Source organism: Equus caballus, chromosome 14, assembly GCF_041296265.1.
Source record: "Equus caballus isolate H_3958 breed thoroughbred chromosome 14, TB-T2T, whole genome shotgun sequence".
NCBI lineage: Eukaryota > Metazoa > Chordata > Mammalia > Perissodactyla > Equidae > Equus > Equus caballus.
In genome coordinates this window covers 18,507,920-18,534,262 of record NC_091697.1, presented here as the reverse complement: position 1 = coordinate 18,534,262, position 26,343 = coordinate 18,507,920, and the positions used below count along the sequence as shown (strand labels likewise).

The 26,343-nt window shown below is 48.9% G+C and overlaps 2 protein-coding genes across 11 annotated transcripts in view; one reads left to right on the top strand and one right to left on the bottom strand.

The window, feature by feature from the left end:
* The window catches only part of RUFY1 (RUN and FYVE domain containing 1), a 54,111-nt gene extending 43,149 nt beyond the window's left edge, over positions 1-10,962 (top strand). For both annotated transcript variants that reach the window (XM_023617031.2, XM_023617032.2), the window contains exons 13-18: positions 1,018-1,137; positions 1,765-1,894; positions 4,147-4,241; positions 7,270-7,318; positions 9,026-9,103; positions 10,353-10,962. In XM_023617031.2, the coding sequence (XP_023472799.1) occupies positions 1,018-1,137; positions 1,765-1,894; positions 4,147-4,241; positions 7,270-7,318; positions 9,026-9,103; positions 10,353-10,496 (616 nt within the window). In that variant the 3' untranslated portion in view covers positions 10,497-10,962. The remainder of the gene's footprint in view (positions 1-1,017; positions 1,138-1,764; positions 1,895-4,146; positions 4,242-7,269; positions 7,319-9,025; positions 9,104-10,352) is intronic.
* A 3,432-nt stretch (positions 10,963-14,394) lies between these two features.
* On the bottom strand, positions 14,395-23,954 carry HNRNPH1 (heterogeneous nuclear ribonucleoprotein H1). Of its 9 annotated transcripts, none has more exons than XM_023617037.2 (14): positions 23,319-23,954; positions 22,723-22,851; positions 21,219-21,374; positions 20,864-21,007; positions 19,221-19,359; positions 18,092-18,270; positions 17,936-18,007; positions 17,746-17,879; positions 17,445-17,580; positions 16,973-17,032; positions 16,791-16,880; positions 16,023-16,115; positions 15,503-15,552; positions 14,395-14,905 (listed from the first exon to the last, which is right to left on the bottom strand). In XM_023617037.2, exons 2-13 carry the CDS (start codon positions 22,817-22,819, stop codon positions 15,503-15,505), a joined length of 1,350 nt encoding a protein of 449 aa, XP_023472805.1. In that variant the 5' UTR covers positions 22,820-22,851; positions 23,319-23,954; the 3' UTR covers positions 14,395-14,905. The 9 variants fall into 9 exon arrangements, with proteins under 9 accessions (XP_023472805.1, XP_023472806.1, XP_023472807.1 ...); XM_023617038.2 differs by having other exon boundaries at positions 16,821-16,880; XM_023617039.2 differs by lacking the exon at positions 16,791-16,880 and having other exon boundaries at positions 16,943-17,032.
* Positions 23,955-26,343: the final 2,389 nt, after the last annotated feature.

The window sequence follows — 26,343 nt, the reverse complement described above, 5'->3', positions numbered from 1 at the left end:
GGACTTTACCAAAATTTAAGACTTTTGTTGTGTGAAAGACACAGTTAAGAGAATAGAAAGACAATTTATAGATTGGGAGAAAATTTGCAAATCACATATCTGACGAAAGGGCCTGTGTCTAGACTGTGAGAACTCTCAAAACTCAACAAACGAAAAATCTAGTTTAAAGATAGGCAAAGCACTTGAAGAGACACTTCACCAGAGAGGACACGTGGATGGCAAACAAGCACATGACAAGATCTTCAGCATCGTTAGCCACTAGGGAAGTGTACATTAGAGTCCTGCTGAGATGCCGCTGCAGGCCTGTTAGAACAGCTCAGTCCTTCTTCAGTGACAGCAGCACGTGCTGGCGAGGCTACAGAGCCCCTGCAACTCCCGTGCAGCACCAGTGGGAATGCAAAAGGGTACAATCACTTTGGAAAACAGTTTCTTAAAAAGCTAAACAAACTCTTACCATGTGACCCAACAGTCCCACTCCTAGCTGTTTGCCCAAGAGAAATGAAAATAGGTTCACACACAAGTTGAGAGTGGCTCTGTTCGTAATTGCCGGAAACTGGAAGCGGTTCAGATGCCATTCACGGGGTGGATGGGTAAACGGGTAGCGATACAATGACCGTTGTACACAAAGAAACTGGGATTGACCTCAAAGATATACTGAGAGAAAGCGGCTGGTCTCAAAAGGTTCTGCGCAGTATACTTGCATTTGTATGACATTCGGGGTGGGGAGAGGGGGTGGCTGCCGAGGGCGGCACTGGAGTTTGCAGCATGGTGGAGTTGTTCTGTATCCTGAGAGCAGTGGCAGTTACACAGATGTATACATGTGCTAAACTCATGGAACTATACACACAAAGGAGTCAGTTGTACTATGTATTAATGTTAAAATGTTTTAAAAATAGAAATACATTTTTTAAATTTTAAAAAAAAGAAAAAATCCAAGCCAAGAAGAATATGAAAAACTCACAGCATAGATTGTGAGCATGGATCCTTTCCTTACAAAGACTTGGTTCGTTGGTCTAGGTTGCAGCTCGCAGAAAGGGCGAGGCAGCGGGCAGAGGAGCGGAGCCGTACGCTGCAGCAGGAGCTGGGTGCGAGATCGGGCGCGCTGCAGCAGCAGCTCTGCCGGCTGCAGGAGCAGTGGTAGGGAGCCTGCGGGCGGGCTGTGTGCTTGGGAAGGACTGGAAAGCCATCTCTGCACTGGTGGCAGATAGTGTCCCACTTCAGAGTGTCCCCCTGCAATGCTAGAATTAAGATGAGAGAAGAGATGTCTGTCTTCCTCTCTTCACAAATGAGAAAACTGGCTTCCGGGAGTTCCATAGTGTGCCCAGGGCCACTCAGCTGGGGAGGGGGATCAGGGTTCTGGCTGAGGCTCACGGCCTTCTCCCACCCGTAACCCCCCAGCATCCTCCATTGTCAGCTGGCCCTGGGTTGGAAAAAGCAGATGAATGTGGCACCCTCTTTGCCCTCGGGTCTCCATCTTAGTAGAGGAGTCTGCTGTGCGGCCCTAGGGGTTTATAGCTCTTCTCCTTTCTCTCTATGTGCACGACTGTCCAGCGTGCCTGCTTTCTCTTACACGGTCCTGGGCTTTCTTATGGAGGCGCAGGTGGCCCTGGGGGAGAGAAAGCCTTGTTTCCGGGCTTTGTTGAAGATGCTCACGTGGCAATTTTGAGTTCCTCATTACTTGTGCAGTGATTTTGGGTTGTGCTTGATGGATTTTCCATGAAAATCTCCCACTGAGACTAACTCAAGTTCATTTTGGGAAAACAGCTCGAGTCTAGAGAAGGAGTTGAAATCAGAAAAAGAGCAAAGACAAGCTCTTCAGCAAGAATTACAGCATGAGAAAGATACGTCCTCTCTACTGCGAGCGGAGCTTCAACAAGTAGAAGGATTAGAAAAGGTAAGGTGGACCGTCCTTGGAACAGAAAGAGCTTCTAGCATCTCCAGAAACTCCTGCTAAAATGCCTTCCAGCGGGCGAGTGGACTCCACACAGACTCACTTCCTCAGAGCGAGGCCCCGCGCGCTGGTCCGCTCCAGGGTCTGGGCTGCTGTTCCCACGCCTCGGAGCTGCTGCTCTAGAAGGAAAAGGCCAAGAGAAGGCGTAAGCCAGTGAGCAAACAGACTCAGTGATGAGGGCTGCGAAGAAAGTAAGACAGGAAGCTGTCCCTGCAGTGGGGCGGGGGTGGTCTTAGAAGAGGGTGACGGTGAAGCAGAGACTTGAATGACAAGCAAGGGAGAGCCAGGCAGAGATTCGGGTGAAGCACCTCTCAGGCAGAGACAGCAGGAGGCGTGAGTGGCTATCGTCATGAACGGGCAGAGAGAAGGGCGGCGTGACTAAGGTGTGGCCAGCAGAGGAAGGAGGGTCTGAGCTGAGGCCTCAGGTGGGCGGAGAGCCCACCTCAAGCCCACCAAGGTGTGCGAAGGAATTTGGATTTATTCCGAGCACAGTAGGAAGCTGTTGTAGAGACAGGATCCGTTGCGTTTTAAGACCCTCGCCAGCTGCTGTGTGGAGAATTGTGGTAGGGTTGCAGGAGAGGAAACTGAGAGGAACCAGCCAACATTTTGCACACCTTCACTCCAGATGTGGGTCGGCCACTCTGCTCAGGGTCAGGTATCCTGGTTCCCAAGAACCGCCTGGCTCTGGGTCATCTCTGGGAAGCATGCTGAACCAGAGTCCTGAATCTCCTCCAGCCTAGGCCTGAGTTGAGTCCATCCCTGGAGTCCTCAGTCTTTGACCTTAAGGTGTGGCCTGCAGCCTGTGGCGAGTCTTCAGAGAGCAAAAGAAGCAGGGGCCAGCATGGCGTCTTGGTCTGGTTGTAGAGCCAGACCTTCTGGGGAACTCAGGTAGTCTCCAGTTTTTCCCCTGCTGTAAAATCACCAGAGGTCTCCCCAGAAGACAGGAGGGTCCTGGCAGTTCTGGTTGGAGCAGCCTGGGAAGCTAAGGAGGGTGTCTCAGGCCTCTGTCGCTTCTCCCTATGGTGCCAGGCTCAGGGGAGTGCCACGAGTGGCCTTCCTACACCACTCCTTCGTTGGGGGAGGCTCCTTGGGCTGGAGCAGCATCCAGACCTGAATTTTGTTGTGAACACAGTGATGGGTACTGCTGTGCAATTTGAATGAGCTGAGAAAGGCCCTTTTGATTTCTGTTGGAAAGTGCCTAGGGTCCCTTGGAGAGCCCACGAGGCCTGGGGTGGGGTTCACTGGGGAAGGGAGAGGAGAGGTTCCTCAGGAGCTGCTCTGGCTCCCAGAGGGGAGGAGAGGAAATGGAGAGCAGAAGAGGACATCTAGAAAGTTCTGCCTCATCATGGAACATGCCCCTGTTACTCCACTTCAAAATGCTTTAGTCTAAGATTTGAATTATGCCCCCCCTCCCCTGCCCCCCAAGAACGACATGTCTGCCATCACCAGTAAGCCTCAGGGTGCCCTCGTGAACCTGCGTTAACGAGTTCTGGGGCAGAGGGTCTAGGGGCAGCTGGGGGTACTGCCCCACTCAGGCCTCAGCCTGCTGCTGCCCATGGTCAGCCCTGAAGCCCTGAGTTCCTTTTCTGCGTCTTTGTCTTGGCCCTCACCAGCCTGAGTCCTCAGGATGTGCCGGCCCCAGATTGCGAACCGTCGTCAGCACCATTGTCCCCTAGTGCGCTTCGCTCCCCATGCGCACGGCTTCTCGCTCCTGGGAGCCCCCAGAAGATCGGGCCATGCTCGGGCCGCTAATGAGATCCCAGCTCTTGGCCTTCATCAGCTGTGCTCGTTCATTCTCAGGAAATTTTGACTAGCCCTTTCCAAAAAAGTTTATTCAAACTAGCCTTTGCTGATGCAAATCTGTCTTTTAATGGAAACTCAGATAGGCAAAGCCTCATTTGCCCTGTGAGGGTCTGTTTTAAACGTGCCTGATGAACGTAGCTGCCTCCTGCCGCCTGACACTGTCCCCTCTGCAGAGCCGCTCTGGTGGCACTCGTCCTTCCAGTTGCCCACTCTGGAGAAGTGAGCCAGTGAGAAGTAATCCGTGAAGTAACCTGTCTTGAATGAGGTTACTACAGCAAAACTGCTTTTTGCTCTTGAGAAGCGTTCTGACCTTGTCACTGTGATTACTAAACCTTAAAACAAAAGAGACTTCCAATTCTGTGTCAAGTGTCTGGTTTGTTCATTCATTTTAGGAGCTGCGGGAGCTCCAGGACGAGAAGGCCGAGTTACAGAAGGTTTGTGACGAGCAGGAACAAGCCCTCCAGGAAATGGGACTGCATCTCAGCCAGTAAGAACCCTGTCCCTCTAGTCTGTGCCTGCGTGAGGGCCACCGGCCCCCTCCCCATGGAGTCACACCAGCCTGCCCGGTGCATTACTCGAGCCCCACACCTATGTCCTGTCGTTAGAGGGAGGGCCAATCAAGGAGGCCTGCCGGGTGTTCAAGGGTGACCCCTAAGAAGTCAGGCCTTGGGGACATAGTGGTGATTTGAGTCAGCTCATTAAGAATATCATTTTCTAGGGGCCGGCCCCGTGGCCGAGGAGTTAAGTTCGCGCACTCTGCTTTGGCGGCCCAGGGTTTCACCAGTTGGGATCCTGGGCACGGACATGGCACCACTCATCAGGCCACACTGAGGTAGCATCCCACATAGCACAGCCAGAAGCACTCGCAACTAGAGTATACCACTATGTACTGGGGGCGCTTTGGGGAGAAGAAGAAGGAAAAAAATAAAGAAGATTGGCAACAGATGTTAGCTCAGGTGCCAATCTTTGAAAAAAGGAAAAAAAAGACTGTTGTTTTCTAGTGACCAGAACCCTGGTGTTCACTAACTCAGTATCCAGGTCTCAGGAACCAGATGGGTGATGAGAGGGTCGCTTGTTCGGCCCGCGCAGACCCGAGGGAGCACTGTGGCTTGAGGACTTAAGCCTGCCATGAACAAGCGCAGTAGTCACCTCCCTTTCTTATGACTGGACACACATCCGCCAGAGGCGCTCGGTCTGTCTCCACTGGTGATGCTACAGGCACAAAGACCCTGGTAGTTCTGCCTCCCCTTGAACTTGAAAGCTCCCTTCCTAGTGTCCCAGTCCTGCCGGCTGCTCTGGACAACCCGATCAGTCACACTGCATATCGTGGACCTTGTCCGTTTGTGTGGTGATTGCATTTGTAAACCCAGTGGGTAGCTGCTGCTCCTTATGAGTCAGGACTCTTGGTTGCAAGTGGCAGAAATCCAGCTCAAACTGGCTTAAGCAGAAAAAGCCATCAGGAATCGGTCTCCACCTCCCACCTCTGCTGTCCTGTCTGTCGCTTACCTCACAGCTGGGTTTGGCCCCTACCAGGCAGAATGGCGCCCAGCAGGGCTGTCCGTCACAGCAACGAAAGTTCCTCTCGCCATCCCTCCCACCGAGCCCCTAGGTCGCCTGCTGCTCCCACCTGACTCCTGTGCCAGTGCTGACACCCACGCAGTGACCAAAGAGATGAGGGCTCTCGTGACCAAGACAGCCTGGGCTCAGGCCCAGCACTGAGTCCACTGTGACTGGAAAGGCCCAGAGATGGGGACCAATGTCTGAATGAACTAGAAACACACAAAATAAAGTAGTACACAGATGTGTACAACCTTAGGATTTTTCTCTCGGTCTGGAAAGTCATAAGGTCTACAGCAATGTTCTGGGCCGGCCCACAAAAGTATTAAGAAAAATAAGAAAGGAAAATGTTACGACTCCGGTAGGAATGTGGTCTTTTTCAGTAGTTTGAGGTGAAGAGGCACCATCCTCTCCAACTCACCGTATCCTTCTAGACCGGCTCAGGGCTACTGATCCAGCACCTCCCGCCCTGAGACCTGCCTGCCCCCTCCCGGGCTGAGTGCCCTGTGCTACTGCCCCACCCTGAGGGGAGTGCCTTGAGGGTGGGCAGGCCAGGTGTCCGCCCACAGCACAGGCCGACTCTGGGGTGTCCCGTGAGACTGATGAGAAGCAGGTGTGCAGGCTGGTGTCTTGGGTTTGCAGTGGTGTTCAGAGAGAGGTCTGATGGGGGCCCGTGCGTATCCTGCCCCCTTCTCAGCTAGCCAGCACCGTTTTTTTTCCTGCCCATCTTCACGTTGGACAGACAGTAAGCAGAGTCAGAGAACACCCTCCTGGTGGGCCACAGGCCTCAGAAACATGGGTGGGCTCTGAACTGGAAAGTGCACCCCTGCACATGGCAGCTTCCCAGTGCTACTGCCCAATCCCATGGTGACATGCGACATGCCATGTGCAGGGCTACCGAAGGAATGGCCTTTGTGCTTTCTCCCCTCCTCCCTTCTCCTTGCAAGCCCACACCAGAGGACAGAGAAGACAAGCCTGTCCTCAGACCCTCCCCTAGCCACAGACACAGCTGCCCAGTTTGTCTTGGGGACATCTGGCTGCTTCCCGACTACACCTCCCAGGCAAGTTCTTATATGTTCGGGCTGCCATCCTGACCTCAGTTCCCCAGGTCTCCCTACCCCAGCAGCCTCTGGGCCTGTCAGTCTGCGGGCCTGTTCCTGCAGCCCGGTGCGGCTGGGAGGGAGCTGCCTGTGGTCGGTACTGGGGGCCCCAGGGATGTTTCTAAAGGCCATGGTGCTCGGTTTCCTAATCGTGCCCAGGAAGTCTGGCCTGTGTCTCTGAGCCGTGCCACTTTGACACTTACATTAGGCTGATCCAATGACACTTTAGACTGATCTCAGCTTTTATGAAAGGGCTTGGACCATTCCCCCCTAGGTTACAAATACATAGTGTTTCATCGCACCTGGTTTAATTCTGCCAGTTGAGACCGTGTTCCGTCTTGTCTTTATGTGGACAACTAAGGAATCGTTCTTAACACTCACAAGAATGGAGCAAGAGCAAGGACCATGCCCTCTGCGCCTGACCCTTCTAGATGGAGCAGGCAGCAGGACTGGGGCCATGGGGGAGCCCAGACCTGAGAGCGGAGCAGCCCCCCGCCTCGAGCACCTGTCACGTGCAGGAAGAGTCGCCCAGAGAAGCCAGAAGCCTGGGCGTCTGTGAGAGAATTCTCCGTTTGTAAATGATTGCACCTATTTCCAGGTCTTTTTGAACCCTTGCATCAGCATTTCTTGGATAGATTCAGTCCAGTCAGCCTCAGACCGGGGCAGACGTGAGCCAGGGCGATGCGGTGAATCTGGGATTATAAAAGGGTGGAAAGCAAGCGTTTGAGAATGACTCACGTTACTGTACTCCTCTCTCAGTCCTGGCACCCTCACAGAGCCCCAGGTGCTGTGGGCTTGCTTGCTTTAGAGTTGGAGAGCCTCTCTCACTGCTATGAATGATTTTTTTTTCTTTTTAAGGTCAAAGCTGAAGATGGAAGACATCAAAGAAGTCAATAAGGCCCTGAAGGTACTGGATTACTAATGTTATTAGCCTAAGCATCACTCCGGGTCGCTCTCAGCTCGTGCTAATGCGCCGCGCGCTCTTGGGTTTCCTCACAGCAGCGGGTGAGAGTGTGCGGTTGAGCAGTGGTTGTTAGCACTGATCTTCAGATAAAATGCTGCTTAGAGCCACGTGACTTGGTCAAGACAACACTCACAAGTGGCAGGGCCCAAGCTGGAACCTAGGTCTTCTGATTCTGGTCCCTCTGCCATCAGCTATAGTTTGACAGTAGGCCTGGATCACAGAGGCCCTAATGAAGGAAGCGAAAGGTGACAGAAAGAGATCCAGGGATTTTTTTTTTTTTAATAGTGAGACTGAGACCTTTCCTGCCACGCACCTGCACTATTGTAGTGCTCTCTGTGCCATTTCTGGGGACTACTTAAGCCCTGAGCTGGACCAAGTTTCTGGACCATTTTGGAGACCAGAATGACACACACCATGTAAGGAGCGGGAGCAGGTGGACCAGGTGATCCGGGGCAGGAGCCAGGCTGGCCTGCTGGGGTGGGGAGAGTGGTGAGGAGGATGCACCTGCTCCAGGCCTCCCACGGCAGCTCAGAGCAGAAGTGACGGGCCCTCTGTGACAGAGCTTCCACCCTGTGGCCTCCGTTCTGCTGCAGAAGCAGCCGCTTCCACAAGGCACCTCCAGTGTGTGCTGGGGCCTCCGGCTTCCCAAGTGCACCACAGGGCGGAGACAGCAAACTGTCACAGCAACTGACAGCAGCCCAGATTCGTGGGTAACATCAATTTATTTTGTCCTCCTGGTAGACTGAAAGCTTCTTGGATGTAATTGCTGTGAGCTGCTTACCTTGATATCCCCTGTACTGCATGGAAGTGTTTGCACAAAATAATGGCAGCTGACGGCACCAGAGGGAGGACACGAATTCTAAGATGAGACTCTGGAGCCGCCGGGAGCTATTGGAGGCCAGGCTGAGAGCCCTGGGTGGGGCTGCGGCTCCCAATTAGATCAGTCTGTGTCATCGGGGAAGTGAGGGCCGTGCAGCGGATGCTGCGGAGCCAGAAAAGTCCATCAGCCCTGTGAGCCCTTTGAACACCTCAGTCGTGAGACTGCGTGAACCACATAGCCTAGCTTCCCACAGAAAGACCTCTGGAAAGGCGCCTTTCAAAGCCTCGGTGGCCTTCTCTGCAGAAGAGACATCTGCTTCCCCGCCCGGCTCTGGGCACTAGGGCTTTGGCATGTGTGGAGAGGGGCTTCCTGTCTCCACGCAGGGACCACTGTCAGATTGCTCTAGTCTGGCTGATAGGGTTGGCCCTTCTCCCTCCTGCCAGGTCAGCAGGCACTTTGGATAGTGTCTGGGCCAGGGCTGGGGTTGCCAGCACTAGCTCCTGACTCTGGTTACCTCAGCCAAAGGGCATCTATTGAAAGGCAGTGGACAAGTCCAAGGCTAACGGGCTGGAGAGTCTACCCTGAGGCCCAGGGGCAGACTGCAGAGGCGGGGAAGCAAGAGGCAGAGGGCAGGCCCTGTCTGCAGCCTGCAAGCTCCAGCTGCGGTTGAGGGTGGGGACAGTCCTGTGGGGCCACATCTAGGGGAGAAGAGACAGTCCCTCCAAAGGAAACCAGCTACTATTAGGAAAAGGACAGTGGATGCTGGGCAGCCAGGACAGCTAAAGGTCCATCGGGAGCCAAGCCATGCAATGGGATTCTTTCCTCCTCAGGGCCACACTTGGCTGAAAGATGACGAAGCCACGCACTGTAAGCAGTGTGAAAAGGAGTTCTCCATTTCCCGGAGAAAGGTATGTGGGGTGGCCCTCCCCCCACTCGCCCATGGGCTGAGTCGGTGCTCCCCTCCTCTGCTTCTGGGAAGGGCACGTGGTCTGCTGGCCCATGCAGACAGCCTCCCAGCCTGCCCTCTTTCTGGGGACCCTAGCCCGTCAGTCACAAGCCTTGTCCCCACCACAGTCCCTTCAACAATGGACACATTTATTTGGGAGTTGGGGCCGCTTGTGTGCAGAACTGGTCTGGGGGAGTGTATTTCTGAAAGGTCTGTAAGCAAGAGGACCACATTCTGGTTAAGTTAAGCAAAAGCAGACTCTCTGGGGAACCTGTGGGCAGCAGGTCTCAGCACAGCTGTCCAGGTGGCACCAAGAGCTCACTGGCAATCAGGGCAGGGCGCTTGCCTCTGGTGAATCTTCCTCCACAGCCTGCCTTCAGGTTTTGGAAACAGGTCCTGGGCCCAGCCCTTGGTCCAGGATTGACACGGCCTTAATTGATTAGTTGGGCAGGACAGGGACAAGGTTAGCTCCCAAGAAAACTGGAAGCCGCCAACACCATCCCATCCACTACTGGTGGCTATGTGTTCTCATCTGCCTGCCTCAGTTAGCAGCCTCTCTGTGAGAAAGAGAAAGCAAAACTCCCCAATTCTAGTCAAGGTCTTGCAACAGGTCCAGAGCTAGAAACAGCTCTCCTGAGGCTGTCTTGGAGGTCACGCTTGTCCACAAGGCCTGCTAGAGGGTGGGGCTCCACTGGCTGTCCCCACACCTGAATGACCCAGTTCAAGGTCATTGTCCGGCCTGAGAGGAGTGGGCCTGTTGGCGGAAGTGACGGACAGAGCCAGGAGGAGCAGAGGCTCCACAGGTGCATCTTGGCATGTGCCCCAGGTTCTTGGCAGCCCTGTTTACAAAGCAAGACTCCTCGCCTCAGGAGGAGCCAGCTAAGGAGACCTTGAGTCAGCACCCCGGGACTGGGCGATCACAGGGAGTGGCCTGGGCTCTTTATGGAGTGTGGCCCACCAAGCCCCTGAGTTAGCTGAGTCCAGCAACACATATTTTAAAGAAAAAGAACCTTACTCACGCAAGTGCACACCTCCACCAGCACCCCGTGATTTCACAGTAACATCGTGGAGAAACTCTCGTCTAGAAGAATCCCTTCCAGCCTGCTACATGCCTCTGGGGGAGGGATTCTAAAGTATTAAGCAAACCTTTAAAGCTGAAAAAACAGAGTGGGTGTGCAGAGCCACAGCGTGTCCTCTTTTCTGTCCTCTAGCACCACTGCCGCAACTGTGGCCACATCTTCTGCAACACATGCTCCAGTAACGAGCTGGCCCTGCCCTCCTACCCCAGGCCTGTGCGCGTGTGCGACGGCTGCCACACCCTGCTCCTGCAGCGCTGCTCCTCCACGGGCTCCTGAGTGCACCAGCAGAGCCGCCTCTGGACCAGCGGCCGCGCCGTCCTCAGGGTGTGGGCAGCCTTGGAACAGTGCCAAACTCTGTGGGTCTCAGGGGATGCAAGCGTTTCCCAAGAGAATCAAAGGAGAGTAAGACCCTCTCCCAGCTGCTGGCACTGCAAATACAGCGTGCCCGACTGGAAGCTGCGCCACTTTCCTCTCCGAATTGTACGGAATGAACTCCTGGGGATTGACACCCTTCCTTCTCACTGGGCTACTGGTTTCGGTTCAGGTGTAACTTCAGGATTTTGCTGTCATTTTTCACTTTTCAAAGAATTAACCTACTTTGCAGCAGTTGCACTAGTGTAGTGAGTAATCGGCTCCTGTCTTCCCCCCCAGTGTACCTTCCCTGCTTCAGTCAAGAGATTTGCCATTTCACACCCTTGTGAATATCTGCCATTAGCCCTGCAATAAAATCATTTCTTTTTCACTCTGGTGCAGAAAATGAAGGTCGTGTCAGTTCCAAAGGAGTCTGCCTGTGAGCAACTCCCACGTCGGGACTGAAGGCCCCACGTGCAGCGGGGCGGTGCATTTGAGGTGAGGGCCGTGAGTTGCTGCGTTCTGAAGTACAGGCTGCATTCTGCCCAAGTGAGCCAAGGACAAGTTGGGCCCTGAAGTCCATCAGCAGGCACAGAGATGACCTTGAGGCTGTCACTAAGCACTTAATTGCTCCTTTCTATAATAGGGAGTCGATATAAATGATCACGATGCAGGTGATGGGGAGCGGGTACAGTGGGTCACTCCTGGAGACACCTGTGAGGAAGCAACTGCCCAGCAGTCTGAATTTCAAAAGCAGTGCTAGGATGGGTGCTGTTGGTGGCCTGTGAAAACTGGCTCAGAGCCTTCCTCTGGAGCCCCCCTGAGCGCATGCTCGCCCCCTGCCCCAGACAGGAGTCAATGAATGGCCTCGAATGTTCAGGTTAAGAACTGTAACAAGCACTGTAATGCTGTTCAGACAAGTTGGTCTGTCCCTCTGCAGGTCCTCAGCCTTCTCCAGCCTCAGTGGACGCACACCTCCGGCCAGTCCTCTGGTCTGTCTGAGTCCTCCAGCCCTGCTGGAGACCTGCCCTTTCCCTGCTGAAGGTGCCCCCACAGGCTGGCTCAGGTTCCACACCTGCTGCTCCCTCTAGCACATCATGTTATGGTTGGAAAACCAGGAATCTGCAGCCTGCCTCCAAAACCATGTGCCCTGCTTCAAAGTCACGTTCCTTCCAAACTGCAGGTTTTCAAACCGTATTATTGAGGAAGCACAGGGCAGGGGCCAGCCTCAAGGCCAAGTTGTTGGGTAGGCACACTCGGCTTTGGCGTCCCACGTAGCAGAGCTGGAAGGACCTACAACTAGGATACACAACTATTTACTGGGGGGCTTTGAGAAGGAGGGGATAAGAAAAGATTGGCAACAGATGTTAACTCAAGTCCCAGGTCTTTAAAAAGAAGCCCACCCCCTGCCATTCCCTCTCTTAACCTGAGTAGCTTTTTCCAAAAAGCTTACGTACTGCTGCACTACCCCCAAACTGGTGCAGCATCAGATAGTCCTTTGTTTTCAGTGCACAGTTTGGACTCCAACCTGCTGGGGAGCCTTAGCTCTCATCTGTACAAACAAGGAAGCAGGGTACTACCTCCGTGCTCCAAGAATGCTCTCACCCACCACTGCGCCACTCGGTGCTCTTCCTTTAGCACATCCGTTTCCTTCTCCCAACCTCACCCACCCACCCTGCACGCACCAACTTCAACAAGCATTATTCACAAAGGATCCGTGTGCCAGGTGCCAACATTTATCATGGCAGACAGACCTTTTCTGCTCAGACATCAAACATGCACCTGAACTTTGGAACCCTGTCTCTGGTCTGGGCAGTGAGGGACAGATGGCCTAAGGCAGTGCCTCTCAAGCTTGAGCGCAAAGGTTGATACCTGGGGGCAGGGGTGAGGAGCCTCAAGTTACAAATCATTCCCAAGTTCCCAGGTGATGGTGATGGCCCATGAGCACAAGGCTCCAAAGAACCAAAACGGTTCTAGGACTCACTTTTCAAAAACCACATTCTGGATTAGCTTAGTTGTAAACCTCACTTCCTAAATTCCTAGTTCTAGTCCCTTCTCTTCCTCCAACAGGTCATGTTTTTCAACAAAGATGTTCCTTATGTAAAAAACTGAAGGACCCAGGGAAGGAATCCTCCTTGAGCCTTCCCGATGCCAAGTATGTTGATTCCATAGACATGGAGTAACTCAGCCAAGATCAGGGACAGTACTGTTGACAATGGTGCCTCTCCTGAAAATTGTCTAAACCTGCAGACAAGCTGCATGGTGCACTCTGAGTGGAAGACTTCCATATCCCCAGCCCAACTGCAGACCTCTCCACCGTGTGTGTGGAGCAGCACGAGCCGCCCGAGCCAGATGTGCACCCAGGCCTCAGAGCATGCAGGGCAGGAGGGTCGGCAGGCCTTCATGTACATCTTCCCACAATGCTGCCACCTAGTGGTAGAAACGGCTGTGGCTCTCAGCTGTGTTTCAGAGTCCACTCCCCATACCTCAGCTAGGATGAAACCTTCACTCTCCGTGAGTAAAAACTGTACATACACCTGGCTTCAAACAGCACAAGCCTGTATCTGCAGCTCTAATTCTAAATTCTAATCTCAATACAGCTAACTTTGAGTCTAGAAGGATGATGAACGAGTGGCAGTTACACTGCAGTCTAGCTACTGAAGGGAATTCTGGAACACCACCTTTAAGAACTGCTTAATGCAACAATTTGCAAGTATTTTCTAGCAAAGGTCATTTGAATTCTAATCTACCAAAACAGAAATTGATTTCAATTACTGACTTAAACCAGTCATTTTTGCTCTCAGAAATACTTGGTATTTAGCTTGTTAAGGGAATCAATTGGTGTTTTTTTTTTTAAGATCAGTCCTGAGCTAACTGCTGCCAAACCTCTTTTTGCTGAGGAAGACTGGCCCTGAGCTAACGCCCATGCCCATCTTCCTCTACTTTCTATGTGGGACGCCTACCACAGCATGGCTTGCCAAGTGGTGCCATGTCCGCACCCAGGATCCAAACTGGCAAATCCTGGGCCACCTAAGCGGAATGTACGCGCTTCACCACTGCGCCACCGGGCCAGCCCCTCAATTTTGCTCTTAAATGGACTTGATCTTTAGGCATGAGGAAAAAATATAAAGACTGAAACCTCAATCTGAAAGCCATCTGTGAGCTAGCTAGCTCCTCTAAGACACCCCATATAAGGAAAACTCAAATGATGCCATCACTGGGAAGGGCAGCTCCCAGTCAGTTACCCTTGGCCTCTGGCACTTCTCAGCCGTGCCCGAAGGCTGTGGACATGCAGAGAGCATGCAGTGAGGGCACTTCGACCTTAGCAAGTCAAAGGCCATTCACATCAGGTCCTGTGCAGCCAGACCAACACAGAGCCCCTCCACAAGGGCCCCAAAGCTACAGTTACCTTCAGTTGCACTGGAGGGAAGAGAAGTCTGAAGATATCTACACAACAGCCTCAACTGCCGAGCCTCTCTGCCACAGCCAGAGACGTGGGCCACTGTCACCTATGCCCCAGGCAGGAAGAGAGCACCAAGAAACAGTCCACATGACACTGAAGCATAGACAAGACAAAGTGCAATTTTTTAAAGGAAGATTTATTTGACAAGTTTCACTTAGCGCAATACACCTAAAAGGAAATCACAATACAATGAATTTTAAATCAAGGCCTCAGAATTTCATACAAACACCAAGACCAAAAATCCTAAGTATTGGTGTTGCATCTCAAATTTTCCCCATTAACAAAAAAAAAAGCTTAAACTTACGTGCCTCAGAGGTTATTAAATGAAACTAGAATTAACAAACATGCCAAATGTTTCACTTTTCATTTTAGACATAGCTCCTATATTGAGTTTTACAAAAAAGCATGTCTTTCAACATGCATCCAAACAGTGTTCAATGTAATGTGGTATAAGAGCAACATTTAACATAATTCAACTGCTTTAACCTAAATACACTTACTGCTTAAGGACAACCTACAAGAGAACTAACTTGAGAAAAGCTGAAAATCGTTTTAACAGTTACAGTTACTCAACCTAGTTGTTACATCCTAGATGAATGAATGTGCTCGAAAGTACTCAACCTTAAGTCTTTTAAAACAATCCTGATTTCCACTTAGAGTAAGCATAAATCACAAGCTTGTACTGCAAAACTGTTAAACTTAAGTTTTTTTTCTTTATAAAATGTTGACCAAGAGTCAGTGATCAGGATCAATTACATTCCCCATCCACCACTCATACTGGACATGCTAGACATCCCTCCCATTCCGTTCACTCCCACAGACGCACGGCTTCCACTACTGTAGTAGCTGCTGTTCACTGCTCCTTGGCTGCCTGCAAAGAGATCGATTGGACAAGTCAGGAGAAGCTATCAGGTTGTCAGTCAAACGAAATATAGCATTCCAAGAAAAAGTTTAAAAAGTATACGAGTACAAATGGCTGCTGTCCAAGTGGCGAGAAGCATGTTTGGGAAAGGGGACTCCCGACTCCAAACAAGTCTCAATTAACCCCTTTTCTCTGCAGTACCAACTTGCCAGACTCTTGTGCTACCATTTAATTGGATGCTTGAAGATCAACATGGAAAATTAAGTTTAAAGGAAAACTAGTGTTTTTCAAAAATTGCAAAATTACTTCATGTTGTTTTTAAAGCTAAACAAGGCATTTTAAAAAAAATTTACCATCAACATTCACAGTGTGTCCATCGAATGGCATATATGAATAGGGAGCACAGGGGCAGTCTCTTGCTTTTCCTATTCATGGCGGGCAGGAAGTGAGACAACAAAGTTGGACTAAAGGCAACTCACTGTGCCCAAAATGGCAGCCTCCATGGAGTTAAGTCAGAGCCATCGACTGCTATAGAGATAGTGTTATTACAACATATCAGTATTTGCTATTGGGAATTTAAGTTATATTTTTTGAGAAAATATTTACCTATGCAATGTTTGATTGAAAATCACTGGAGTTTTCCTGTAAAACTTGGTCTGCAAAAGGATTTTGTAGGGTAAGACTATAATACCAAAATCACCATTCTTTTAGACCAATTGAAAAAAAGTTAATAAATAAAATCATCCTAGGTTAACTGTCTAATAAATACGGTTCTGAACCCAACCACCATTCTACTATGTAAAATTCTCCCTCCATCTAAAATGGAATCATTGCTAACCAAAAGACAGAAAAAGTGAACTACTTTATTTATTGTTGTTTTAATAAATGGAGGCAGATGTTTTCTGGCTCGACATTATTCCAAGCTGCAGTAATGACTATTTTTAATTTACAGAACACTTCCCCCTCCCAATGACTGGTTCTGAAAATTAAGCTATTAAGAACAGTAACATTAGGATCAAAAGCATACATTTAATAACCCATTTTCAACAAAAAAGAGCCTGCATATTCCCCCAACTAAAGAAACCTGCCTAAAACTTATTCTAAGTATATAAAAATACACACTTACCATATCCACTCATGCTGCTCTGGCCGCCATAGCCACCTCCATAACCACCACTCAGCTGCTGGCTGGCTGGGCCACCGTAACTGGACTGGTTTGCTGTTAAGTTAAGAGAACATTAGAACCTTGTTCTTTATGTAATGTGGTACCTGCTGGTACCGGGCTTGTAATTCTAAATCTGATTTTCCAGTCTTGATCTTACATTACTATAACCCTCTGCCTCCTTCTGCCTATTATCTATGACCACACTAACCTTTCTATCCATCATTTGAGCTAATCAAACATTTTATAAACCAAAAGGCCAACAGTATACACATCAGCAGGACTAAATCCACATGATTCCACAAGTAGAGGCATTTTGCTAAGACCCTATGAAAACTGCTTAACTGGATTTAGTGGGAGGTTCCCTCCCCCATAATTTGATATATTAAGGTTATGTCAATACACAGGTATCACTCAACACCTAATTATGCCCAAAACTTAAGGTTATTTTGATCCTGTGATTTGGGTATATCAATTTTAGATTTATACATCATACTTCAAGACAATTCAACTAGTTTCCTTCTGTAGTCCCCTCCCCCAAAAGTACTTAAAAGCTATTCTAAGCAGTTTTATATAACTCAAGAATTTAAGTAAGCCAGACACAAAATTCAAATCAAAACTTCTTTGCCTAACTTAATTATACTAAGCTCATTAAATATAAATTAACTTAACTAATATAATCGACTTATAGATATAAATGTTTTGGTTTTTAAAAAAACTAACGATATTTACACAAGCCCATGCCTCCCATCATTTGGCTACCATAAGCACCACCGCTTGCTCCTGCTGTAGAATTCAAGAAGAGTTCTACATATCTGTGTTCTGAAATGAGAGAAAAGGTATACAAGGTTAGCTTAAAAAAAAGACACTAAAGTGATATTTACACAAACCCATGCCTCCTAGCATTTGGCTACCGTAAGCACCACCGCTTGCTCCTGCTGTAGAATTCAAGAAGAGTTCTACATATCTGTGTTCTGAAATGAGAAAAAAAAAGTTTGAAAATGTATGTTGGTGAAAGAAAACAAGATAAGCACTTAAACAAGTAGATCCATGAACTTCAAATACTTTTGGTAAAAAAAATTATAGCTACTTCTCAAGTGATTTACCTTAACTATCCAAGCTTCAAAAACCAGCCTTTTGTTTTAAACATTCACCTAAATTGCTTTAAGTTTGTCAATTAAGACATACTTCAAGTCAGCGTTCATAGAACAAATCCCTTTCAGTCATACTAATTTTAAAAATCATAAACTTTTAAAACACATCCCAAAGAACTAACGTACTATCAGGGAACAAATTTCTCACACATTCTTACTATTCCTCTATCATAAACGTCAGTCACACGACCACCTGTTGACAGAGCCTCCCAGATACTGAAATCACACTTACGCATATTGGCTTTGTCTTTCGACATAGCTGCCACGGCATCTTCGTGAGTTGCAAACTCAACATCTGCTTCACCAGTTACTCTGCCATCAGGACCGATTTCAATATGTACTCTCACAGGGTTGAGCGGTGAAAAGAACTAAATATAAACACAACATATTTCTGAGAATCAAGTCAAATATCTATTGTTACAAAAAACAAATAAAACCTCTAACATGCTATGCTTTTTCACCTACGTAGGCTGAACACCGAGTTGTTACTGCTATACTGAAACAGATGACTTGTGAATTTATCTTGCACTTACATTATAAATATCATTCTCAGTGGCTCTGTAAGGTAAGCCCCGCATGTGTACACAGTGTCCTGTTGTGCTCTGGAAAGTAGAACCACCATCCCCGTATCTGTGATCAGACATTCCTGAAAAACAATAATTGAGGTCTAGATGGACAAGAGTGTAAATATCCTTCACTTGAGAAATTTAATTCTTACCTTACCTCTTCCAAATCTATCTGACCCAAATCCATAGCCATCATTATAGCCATTATAATCATCATAGCCTCCATAACCTGAAAGACAGAAAGTACAATCCATCAAACAAAGCCAGGTACAGAAACAACAGACCTGATGACCCCTACGTATTCTTTACGTACCTCCACCATAAGCACCACGCCTCATTCTTTCAAAGCCAGCTCCCCTGCCAATGCTGTTGTACCCTCTGCCAGCCCCAGGTCTGTCATAAGGACCTGGCCGCTGCATGGCCATAAGCTTTCGTGGTGGATCATAGTGAGTTCTAACTTCAGCTCGACTGCTCTTAAAGATTTCGATATACCTAAAGCATTGTTCACGAGGGAAGGGGATGGGGAGGGGAGAGAAAACATTAGTTCATTTCATACAGGTATTTAGTTACACAAGAAAACAATGTAGTCATAGCCATGAAACTGACTAATATTTAAAGCCAGATTTTTTATATTTGCATAGGCAATGACCAGAAAATCACTCAATTTTAAGATTATTTAATGTAAACTTCATAGGAAAAAAACTCACTCCTCTGAGGCAGAGCGCCCAACCTTAGGGGTAGAGAGGAGTACTTAAAATTATTTTCAGGAGGGAAAGAATTCCACTCAACTTTCAACATTTCATGTCTTAAATCCATTGGCAGCATGTATAGCAAGTGGGCTAAAATGCCAGCCTCCACCAACAGTCTAGCCCACACTACACATTTCCTTTCGCCAATAAACACCCCAGCCTATGCTTTTAGTAAGAATCAGCATAGGCAAGCGCATGCTTCAATGAAAAATAGTCACAAGCAAAGAGAATAACACCTTTTGTGACAATTTCTTGAAAGCTATGCTTATTAATACATATGCAGAATATTTATACAGCAAGAAAAAGTTTGTTGCATTTCAACTTTAAAAACAAGATCAGAAAGTATCACATTTTCTTATGGTAATATTAATTTACTAGGTGGGTGTTATTACAGCTAAAGCCAGGTTTGCATTAACATTTTTTTAAAGCCATAGTCTCTCAACTCCATTGACTGGGGTTAATTAGGAATCGTACAAAATTGTAAAGTCGACCAAATTAACTGGGGACAATTTTAAAATTTCATCTGAATACACTATGGGACTGTGACATAGGAAAAGTTTGAGAATTGTTGGCAAAACATCAATGAATGGGGACTAGGTCATAGATTAATTTCTTCCTTCTAAGCAGAGAGAATATGGATTTAATTGTTTACCATAAGAAAAGTGACAAATCCAACCAACCATCCATCCCCACCTGTGCCCTATTCTTTCCTTGTGTTTCTTTAGAGCCTTTTCAGCTATTTCCTGTGAAGCAAACTGCACGAAGGCCTCCCCCGTACTCCTCCCCTGGAAGTCCACCGGCAATGTTATCCCATTTGGCACGATTTCCAACCCTTCAACCCAAGGACAAATAACCCCAGTAGGGGGGCAATATTAACATCACAAGCCCAGAAATGATTCTTCTTATAGCTTTAAATAAACCAGAATTTTAACTTTAGGTGAACGGTATGCTTTCAACAAGTACTCTTTAAATATGCATTGCAGTAATATGAAGTTCCATTATTACAAATCACAACGCAATTCTTAACACACCCCATGTCACAGTATACAAGAAAAAACTCGATGAACACAGGATGCATTAAGAATTCAACAATTAAGAATACGTATCTATGCAACTTAATGTAGAAAATTATACAAGAATTTAATAGTTTCAAGCATTAAGTAAAACAGTTTTATGAAATTTAAGACACACCTTTTACCTCATTTTATATTTCAATGTTTTAAGTTAGTGGAACTTCAAAAAGTTTAAAACAAATTTACACGTTCAAACATTTTATATACAAATTGAAACATTGCTCAAGTCATATCATTGACAAACATACAATCTAAACTTTCAACAAAAAACTGATCTACACAATCATGCACTCTTATGCTCTAACAGTAGTATGATTCACTTCTGGAAATTCCGTCTATGAAAAATCCTTTCCGTGGATACATTCCCAAGCTTACAAAAAGGGCTTAAAGCACTCTCCTAGAAGATATGAAATTATGTTCATATTTAACGTTGACAGATAGCATTCAATTCTCACCAATTTAGACAAAAACAAAACAGACTTGATTTCAAAAATTCTGGCAAAATATTAGGACTTGAGACACATCTAATAGTCAAGATTTTCATACATACTACAGTAAACCATGAAAGGATTTCTTGTTCTTAACTCCAGTTTATCACATCATGATTAAGTAATAGTACTTAAAATATACAATATAACATTTCTGCTAAACATGCAATTTTTATCAGCTCTTCAGCATAAAAACATTCAAATACTTTAGGCCCAGAACAATTTCAAAACACTTTCTGTATTTCAGATACTAAGACTACATTCAACCTACTCTTACATTAGATTGACTTTCATTAAGTTTATAATTCCCTGGCTAAACCAGTTGCTGCCATAACGGGGTTTTTTTGCATAAAGAGAATTAGACCATTAGAGACAATTCTGGTGCCACGACCCAGTGTGTCTTACAACAGACACCTGCCAGAAATCACAACCTAACTTACGCTAATCTAATGTGAAGGGATCTTACCTTTAACTTGCAGTACACTTTGCTGAACAGCATTGTGAGGAAAAGTAGTTAAGCTGTTGAGGACAATCCTCAAAGATCTACTCTGAACTATAATACTAAATATAAGCAAAGTTAGCATTTTGGAAGTACTTTATTTCCACCTTTAAGATGGGCTTAAATTATTTGAAGGTCTCCAGGAAGAAGAAAATATTAAGTCATCTGCACATACTCACAACCTGTTTAAATGTCTAAGCTGCTAAACTTTATTTAATCACATGTTGCCAGAAGCTAGCCAGAACTCGCTGCTCAGCAACAAACAGGACTACATACCTGAGAAGAACTGAACAATTTCCTCCTTGCTACATCCAAAGGGGAGTCCTCTAAGCCGTACAAAGCCATCATTGGCCGTGTCAGGACTATTTGGACCAGTATGCTTCAACACCCAATCCATTTCAACGTTGTTTGACTTGAATACTGAAAGAGGTGCTTAGAATTAGTCAACTTTGGAAAGTCAGAGATCAAAGTTCAGATTTCCTGGGTCTTTAGATAATCTAGGAAGAGCTGCCATAAACTCCCTTAGAGGACCATTTCCATGCGGTCAAATACCTAAAATTCAGAAGGGGTAAGATACATCTCTATGTGTTTAATGTTTTATTTACTGTTACTAGGGCAACATAAATCAAACCTTCAACATATCTGTGTCCCATAGTTTCTCTGTCTTTTTTCAGGGCCAATTTGACTTCATCTTCTGATTCAAGTTCAACAAAAGCCTCGCCACTGGGTCTGCCTTCTCTGGTGTAGATGAAACGAATACCTTGAGCCCCATTTTGAATTTTGCAGTCTGGAAAGAAAACAACCGTTAATACAGAATTTAAAACTTAAAACCACCTCTGGGCGATACAGATGAAACGCCTGCTCATGCCCCCACTACAAAGGAGATCATTTGTGAAGCCTAGAATGACCAAGACTTTTACCAACTTTGAAGATGCTTCCTGTTCACTAACTAGGCAGTTAGCCTCTCCCAATGAAACTTTTATTCCCTAGATGGTATAGTCCCAATCTGATCAAACCTTTTTAATCCCTAGATGATACATTCCCAATCAAAAAAATCCAGTATTCTAAGCAGTCTCTTAGCAAAGTTACGTCTTAAGTCCTCACTACCCAAGTGTCTCCATTAAACATTTGTACCTTCTCAGCAAATTAAGTCTGGACTTTGTGATTTTGTGGCATTTCCTCAATATACCGAGTTTCAGGTCTTCGTCTGGGGCATTTGACCGTTTTACCTTACTAGCAGCAACATTACAGTTTGTTTCGAATCCAAATCGCAGGGGCAACACTCACCTGAAAGGGGGTCAGTGTTACCAAGCTAAAAGGCTCCAAGTTGCACAGCTGAGCTGAACCCGGGCCGCCCAGCGGAGGGGCTCCCGGCGCACTGGGTTCCCGCTTACAGGTCGCGTCCTGGCACCAACGCTACACTCAGGCAGAAGGCAACACTACCGTGTCCTTCCAAAGCCTGTGCATTTCTTGCAAACACCCTCACCAGCCTAGTCTCACGCTAATGAGAACGAGAACGCTTCGGCAGAGGTTATTCAGGAAACCTTCCCACCGGGTAAAAGCTACACAGGCAAACTTCCCTGGGCTTCAGTGTCCTCAAACGCAAAGTGAGCCAGACCAAGAACTAGAGGAGCAAGAACTCTTCAATTACCCAATCTCGATTAGGAAATTGTCTGAAATTAAGAAGTGACATTTTAACTTTCCGAAGCACAACGCCCCTTGTCGAGAACGTACTTTCAAAATTGGAAACTCGCAATTACAACTCGCAAGACTCTTCAAAACGTCACTGTTACTCGCCCAGCCTCTGCGTAGTTTCCTTTAGACCGAGGAAGAAATCTCACTCACCCTTTTCGAAAAACCTTCACAGCAGAACTAGCGCCTGAAGGCAGCGAGCGTGCAGGCCGGCCGGCGAGGCCGCACTCCCCGGGGCGGCGGCGGGGGCGCTCACGACGCGCACTGCGCAACCGCGGCCGGCGGGAGCGGCCGACCCCGCCTGCCGCCGCCAGGGGGCGCCCCGCCCGCCGCCCGCCGCCCGCCCGCCCGCCGCCACCTCCCGCCCGCCGCCATCTCCCGCCGCCGCCGCCACCTCCCACCTCCCGCCGCCCGCTGCCGCCCCGTCCTCCGCGCCAACTCACCAGAAAAAAATCGCTGCACTTCGTCGGCCGAGCAGGACCAGGGCAAGCCCCGGACCTTCACCACGAAGCCCTCTCCGCCTTCGGTGCCCAACATCATCGTCTCCGCGGGGGTGCTGGCGTCCGAGCGGACTGCAAGGCGGGGCGACGCTCAGGCCGCGGAACGTCCCACCAACGGCCTCGGCCCGCGGCACCGGCCGCACCGGCGTCTCCGAAGAGCCGGTCCGGCGCGCACGCCCCAACCCCGGCGACTGCGACCCCCACCACCTCCCCGCCGGCCGCCGGCCCCCGAGGCCTCTGTGGGCACCAAGTACCAGCGCCCCGAGCCGAGGGGGCCCCGGCCGGGCGCCAGCGTGGAGGCGAGGAAATGGCGGCGGCCGCTTCCGCTCCGCCTCCTCCGACATCTCACACAATAGAGGCGGCGGGGCCTGCAGGCCTCGGCCGCCCTGCGCGCCTCGGCGAGCCACTCCCGGCTCCCAGCGGCGGCCCGCGCCTCGCCCAAACCCCCAGGTTCTACAGAGGTCTGGGCGCACGCACTGCTACCGAAAACGGCGTCCTCGGAGACAACTGGCGGCGAATACGGCGCAAGAAACACTCACCTAAACACAGGACTCCGGCGTGGCTGAGAAGAAATGGCCAGCGAGCGCCTGCGCAACCTAAATAAGGCCCTTTGAACAAGCTCTGCGCACGCGCAGCCAGGGGCCCGCCCCGCCCCCTTGCGTCACACAGACCTAGAGCGCACGCGTAATTTCATGAGCGGGCCCAGCTCCAGCCAGTATTATTACGCGCATGCGTCTTGAGTTCAGCCCCGCCAACCTTAAACGCGCCGGGTCTTTTTGCGCCTGCGCCCTTGTCGCAATTATTGAACTTCGAGCCTCAGCGATTTAGACAGTACTTTAGATTCATGCGCATGCGTCTTCCTTCAAACCGCTCTCACGTTCCCCGCCACAGTGGGGAGGGGAATGGCGGCAGTCGGTTTCCTGTAGGGACGGCCTGACAGTCCCGGCCTGAGGAGGCCGTCCTCCTGCCACTACCCACAGTCTATTATCAGCGCTCCCGGCCGACCTGACGGACAGGCTCCCCGCCCTTGCACCGTCTGTCTCCCCTTTCTCCCTAGAGCCCGCCGGCAACCGCCGGGCCTCCCCTGCGGCCGCGGGCCCGGAGCGCGTCCAGGCGTGTGTGCTCCGCTCCCCTTACCTGCCGCCGGCCGGCCCGGGCCCGCCCCGCGCGGGGTCGGCGCGCCCTGACTCCGTCCCACACCCGCCTCCGCCCCTGTGGCCCCGCTGCCCGCCCCGGGGTCGCGGCCCCGACACAGCGCGGCGCGCGCCGCCCTTTCCGGCTTCGCTCTCCAGGGCCGAGTAGGCACCGTTACAGCCCTTTCCCGGGCGGAGATGCTGAAAGGTGACCCACGGGCGCCCCGCGTGCGCGGATTGCACGAGACCGCGACGTTCGCGATGTCCAGCAGGACCGCGGGAGACCGGGACGATGCCCCTGGCCTCCCGGGCCTCCGCTTCTCTGACCCGGCTGCCCTCGCCACCGCAGGCCTGGGGGACGGAGGCAGTAGACGAGTTAACCGTCAGGCAGTGCCGTTAGTGAAGGCCTCCGAGCGCCGCCGCGGGAAGATGAGCACGAGGCGCGTTCCCTCCCAAGCGCAAAGTCTGGAGGCCAAAGCCAGTTTTGACAGGTTTGAGAAAACTAGAGAAGACATCAGTGAAACAATGGGGAGGGTGATCCAAGATAGGATCCCACGGGTAGGCAGGGCCGGATCTTGAAATTATCTGGAACGGCCGTTGAGGCCTTGGCGAGGGTGGTAACTCCAAGCGCCCGGGAGGGCGTGGCAGGTCTTCGGCAGGGACAGAGAAGCTGTCTGTAAAGGAAAACAGTCGCTGGGAGCGAGCGGGACCCAGATGGCAGGGTGAATGACGCCGCCTGCGCTCAGCCGCAGAGGGAGCTAGAGGAGATGGAAGGCGTTTCGACTGATGCCGCCGAAATGTGGGACTTCCAAGTCCTCCAGACAGGGGGTGTATCTCTGGGTAATTCCAAAGCAAGGAGAACACCTTTTGCTTTTGGATACTCTTTCCAGGACATCACAGAAACACCTCCAGGCGTGTCTTCTTAACAGGCTTACAGCGTTTGAGACTTCTCATCTTATTAAAATGACCAACAACGCTAGTTTTTGATTAGATGAAGGGAAAACCCTGAGCCCCTTTGTAGTGCATAAAAAAACATATTTTTTACCCTTTTTAACAAGGCCACGTTTCTGAAGTGCTTATTTTTCCCAATTTTTTTCTAAAGTTTTCTGGGGTTTTCTTTCATAATAAGAGTAAATGTCACACATAGTCATCATAGAAAGATTAGGTCATTTCCTTAGCATAGATTTCTAGAAGTAAAATTATTCAATGGAAGGTCTGCGTATTTTTAGGGCTACTAGCAATAAAAGGTTATAGCACTTGACAAGCCTCTCTGTGGGGTGTGAGGATTCCATATCCCCTTGTTTTGCCGACACTGAAAATGTCCTTTCTTCTAATCTGCTAATTTAGTACTGAGAAAACCCATATCTCTAATTTGCATGTTTGTTACTAGCAAGGTAGAATAAATTTTATACACTTATACCCAATTCCCTCTTAAATAAACTGTCAGTTTGACTTCTTTCTCCAGTGATCTTTGGTTTTTATTGAAGCTATTAACCCTTGGCCATAGTTGCCCCAAAAGTTTTTCTGTTCACTTACCTTTTAATCATTATTGTTGTTATTGTTTTGTTATGTTTAGACATACAGAAGTTTTCCATTTTGATGAAGCCATGGATACTTTGAGTTTGTCTTTAAGCTCAGAAAACCCTTCCCTATACAGAGATGAAGCACATATTTATTCATTATCTTTTTTATCTATTCTAAAACACGTTTTCTCACAGTTTAACTCTTCTAAAATAGCGATATCTGGGGCCAGCCCAGCAGCGCAACGGTTAGGTTAGCATGTTCCACTTCGGCGGCCCGGGGTTGGCCGGTTTGGATCCCAGGTGTGGACATGGCACCACTTGGCAAGCCATGCTGTGGCACGTGTCCCACATATAAAGTAGAGGAAGATGGGCATGGATGTGAGCTCAGGGCCAGTCTTCCTCAGCAAAAAAGAGGATTGGCAGCAGATGTTGTTAGCTCAGGGCTAATCGTCCTCAAAAATATAAAAAAGTGATATGCTGGGGCTGGGCCCATGGCTGAGTGGTTGAGTTCTGATGCTCCGCTTTGGTAGCCCAGGGTTTTGCTTTGGATCCCAGGCACAGACATGGCATGGCTGATCAGGCCATACTGAGGCAGCGTCCCAGATAGCAGAACTAGAAGGACCTACAACTAGAATGTACAACTATGTTCTGGTGGGCTTTGAGGAGAAGAAGAAAAAAAGAAGATTTGCCACAGATGTTAGCTCAGGGCCAATCTTTAAAGAAAAAAATAGTGATATGTCTTAAAAATCAATGGCATGTCATAATTTAATTGGCAGCATTTTTTTTGGTGTTAAATAATGGTGTGTCTTAAAATTGATGACATCTTAGACTTGATGGAAACTGGTATATTCTACTTTTTTATTTAATTTTTGTGATGACACATTAAAGCCATTAAAATTATGTTTTTA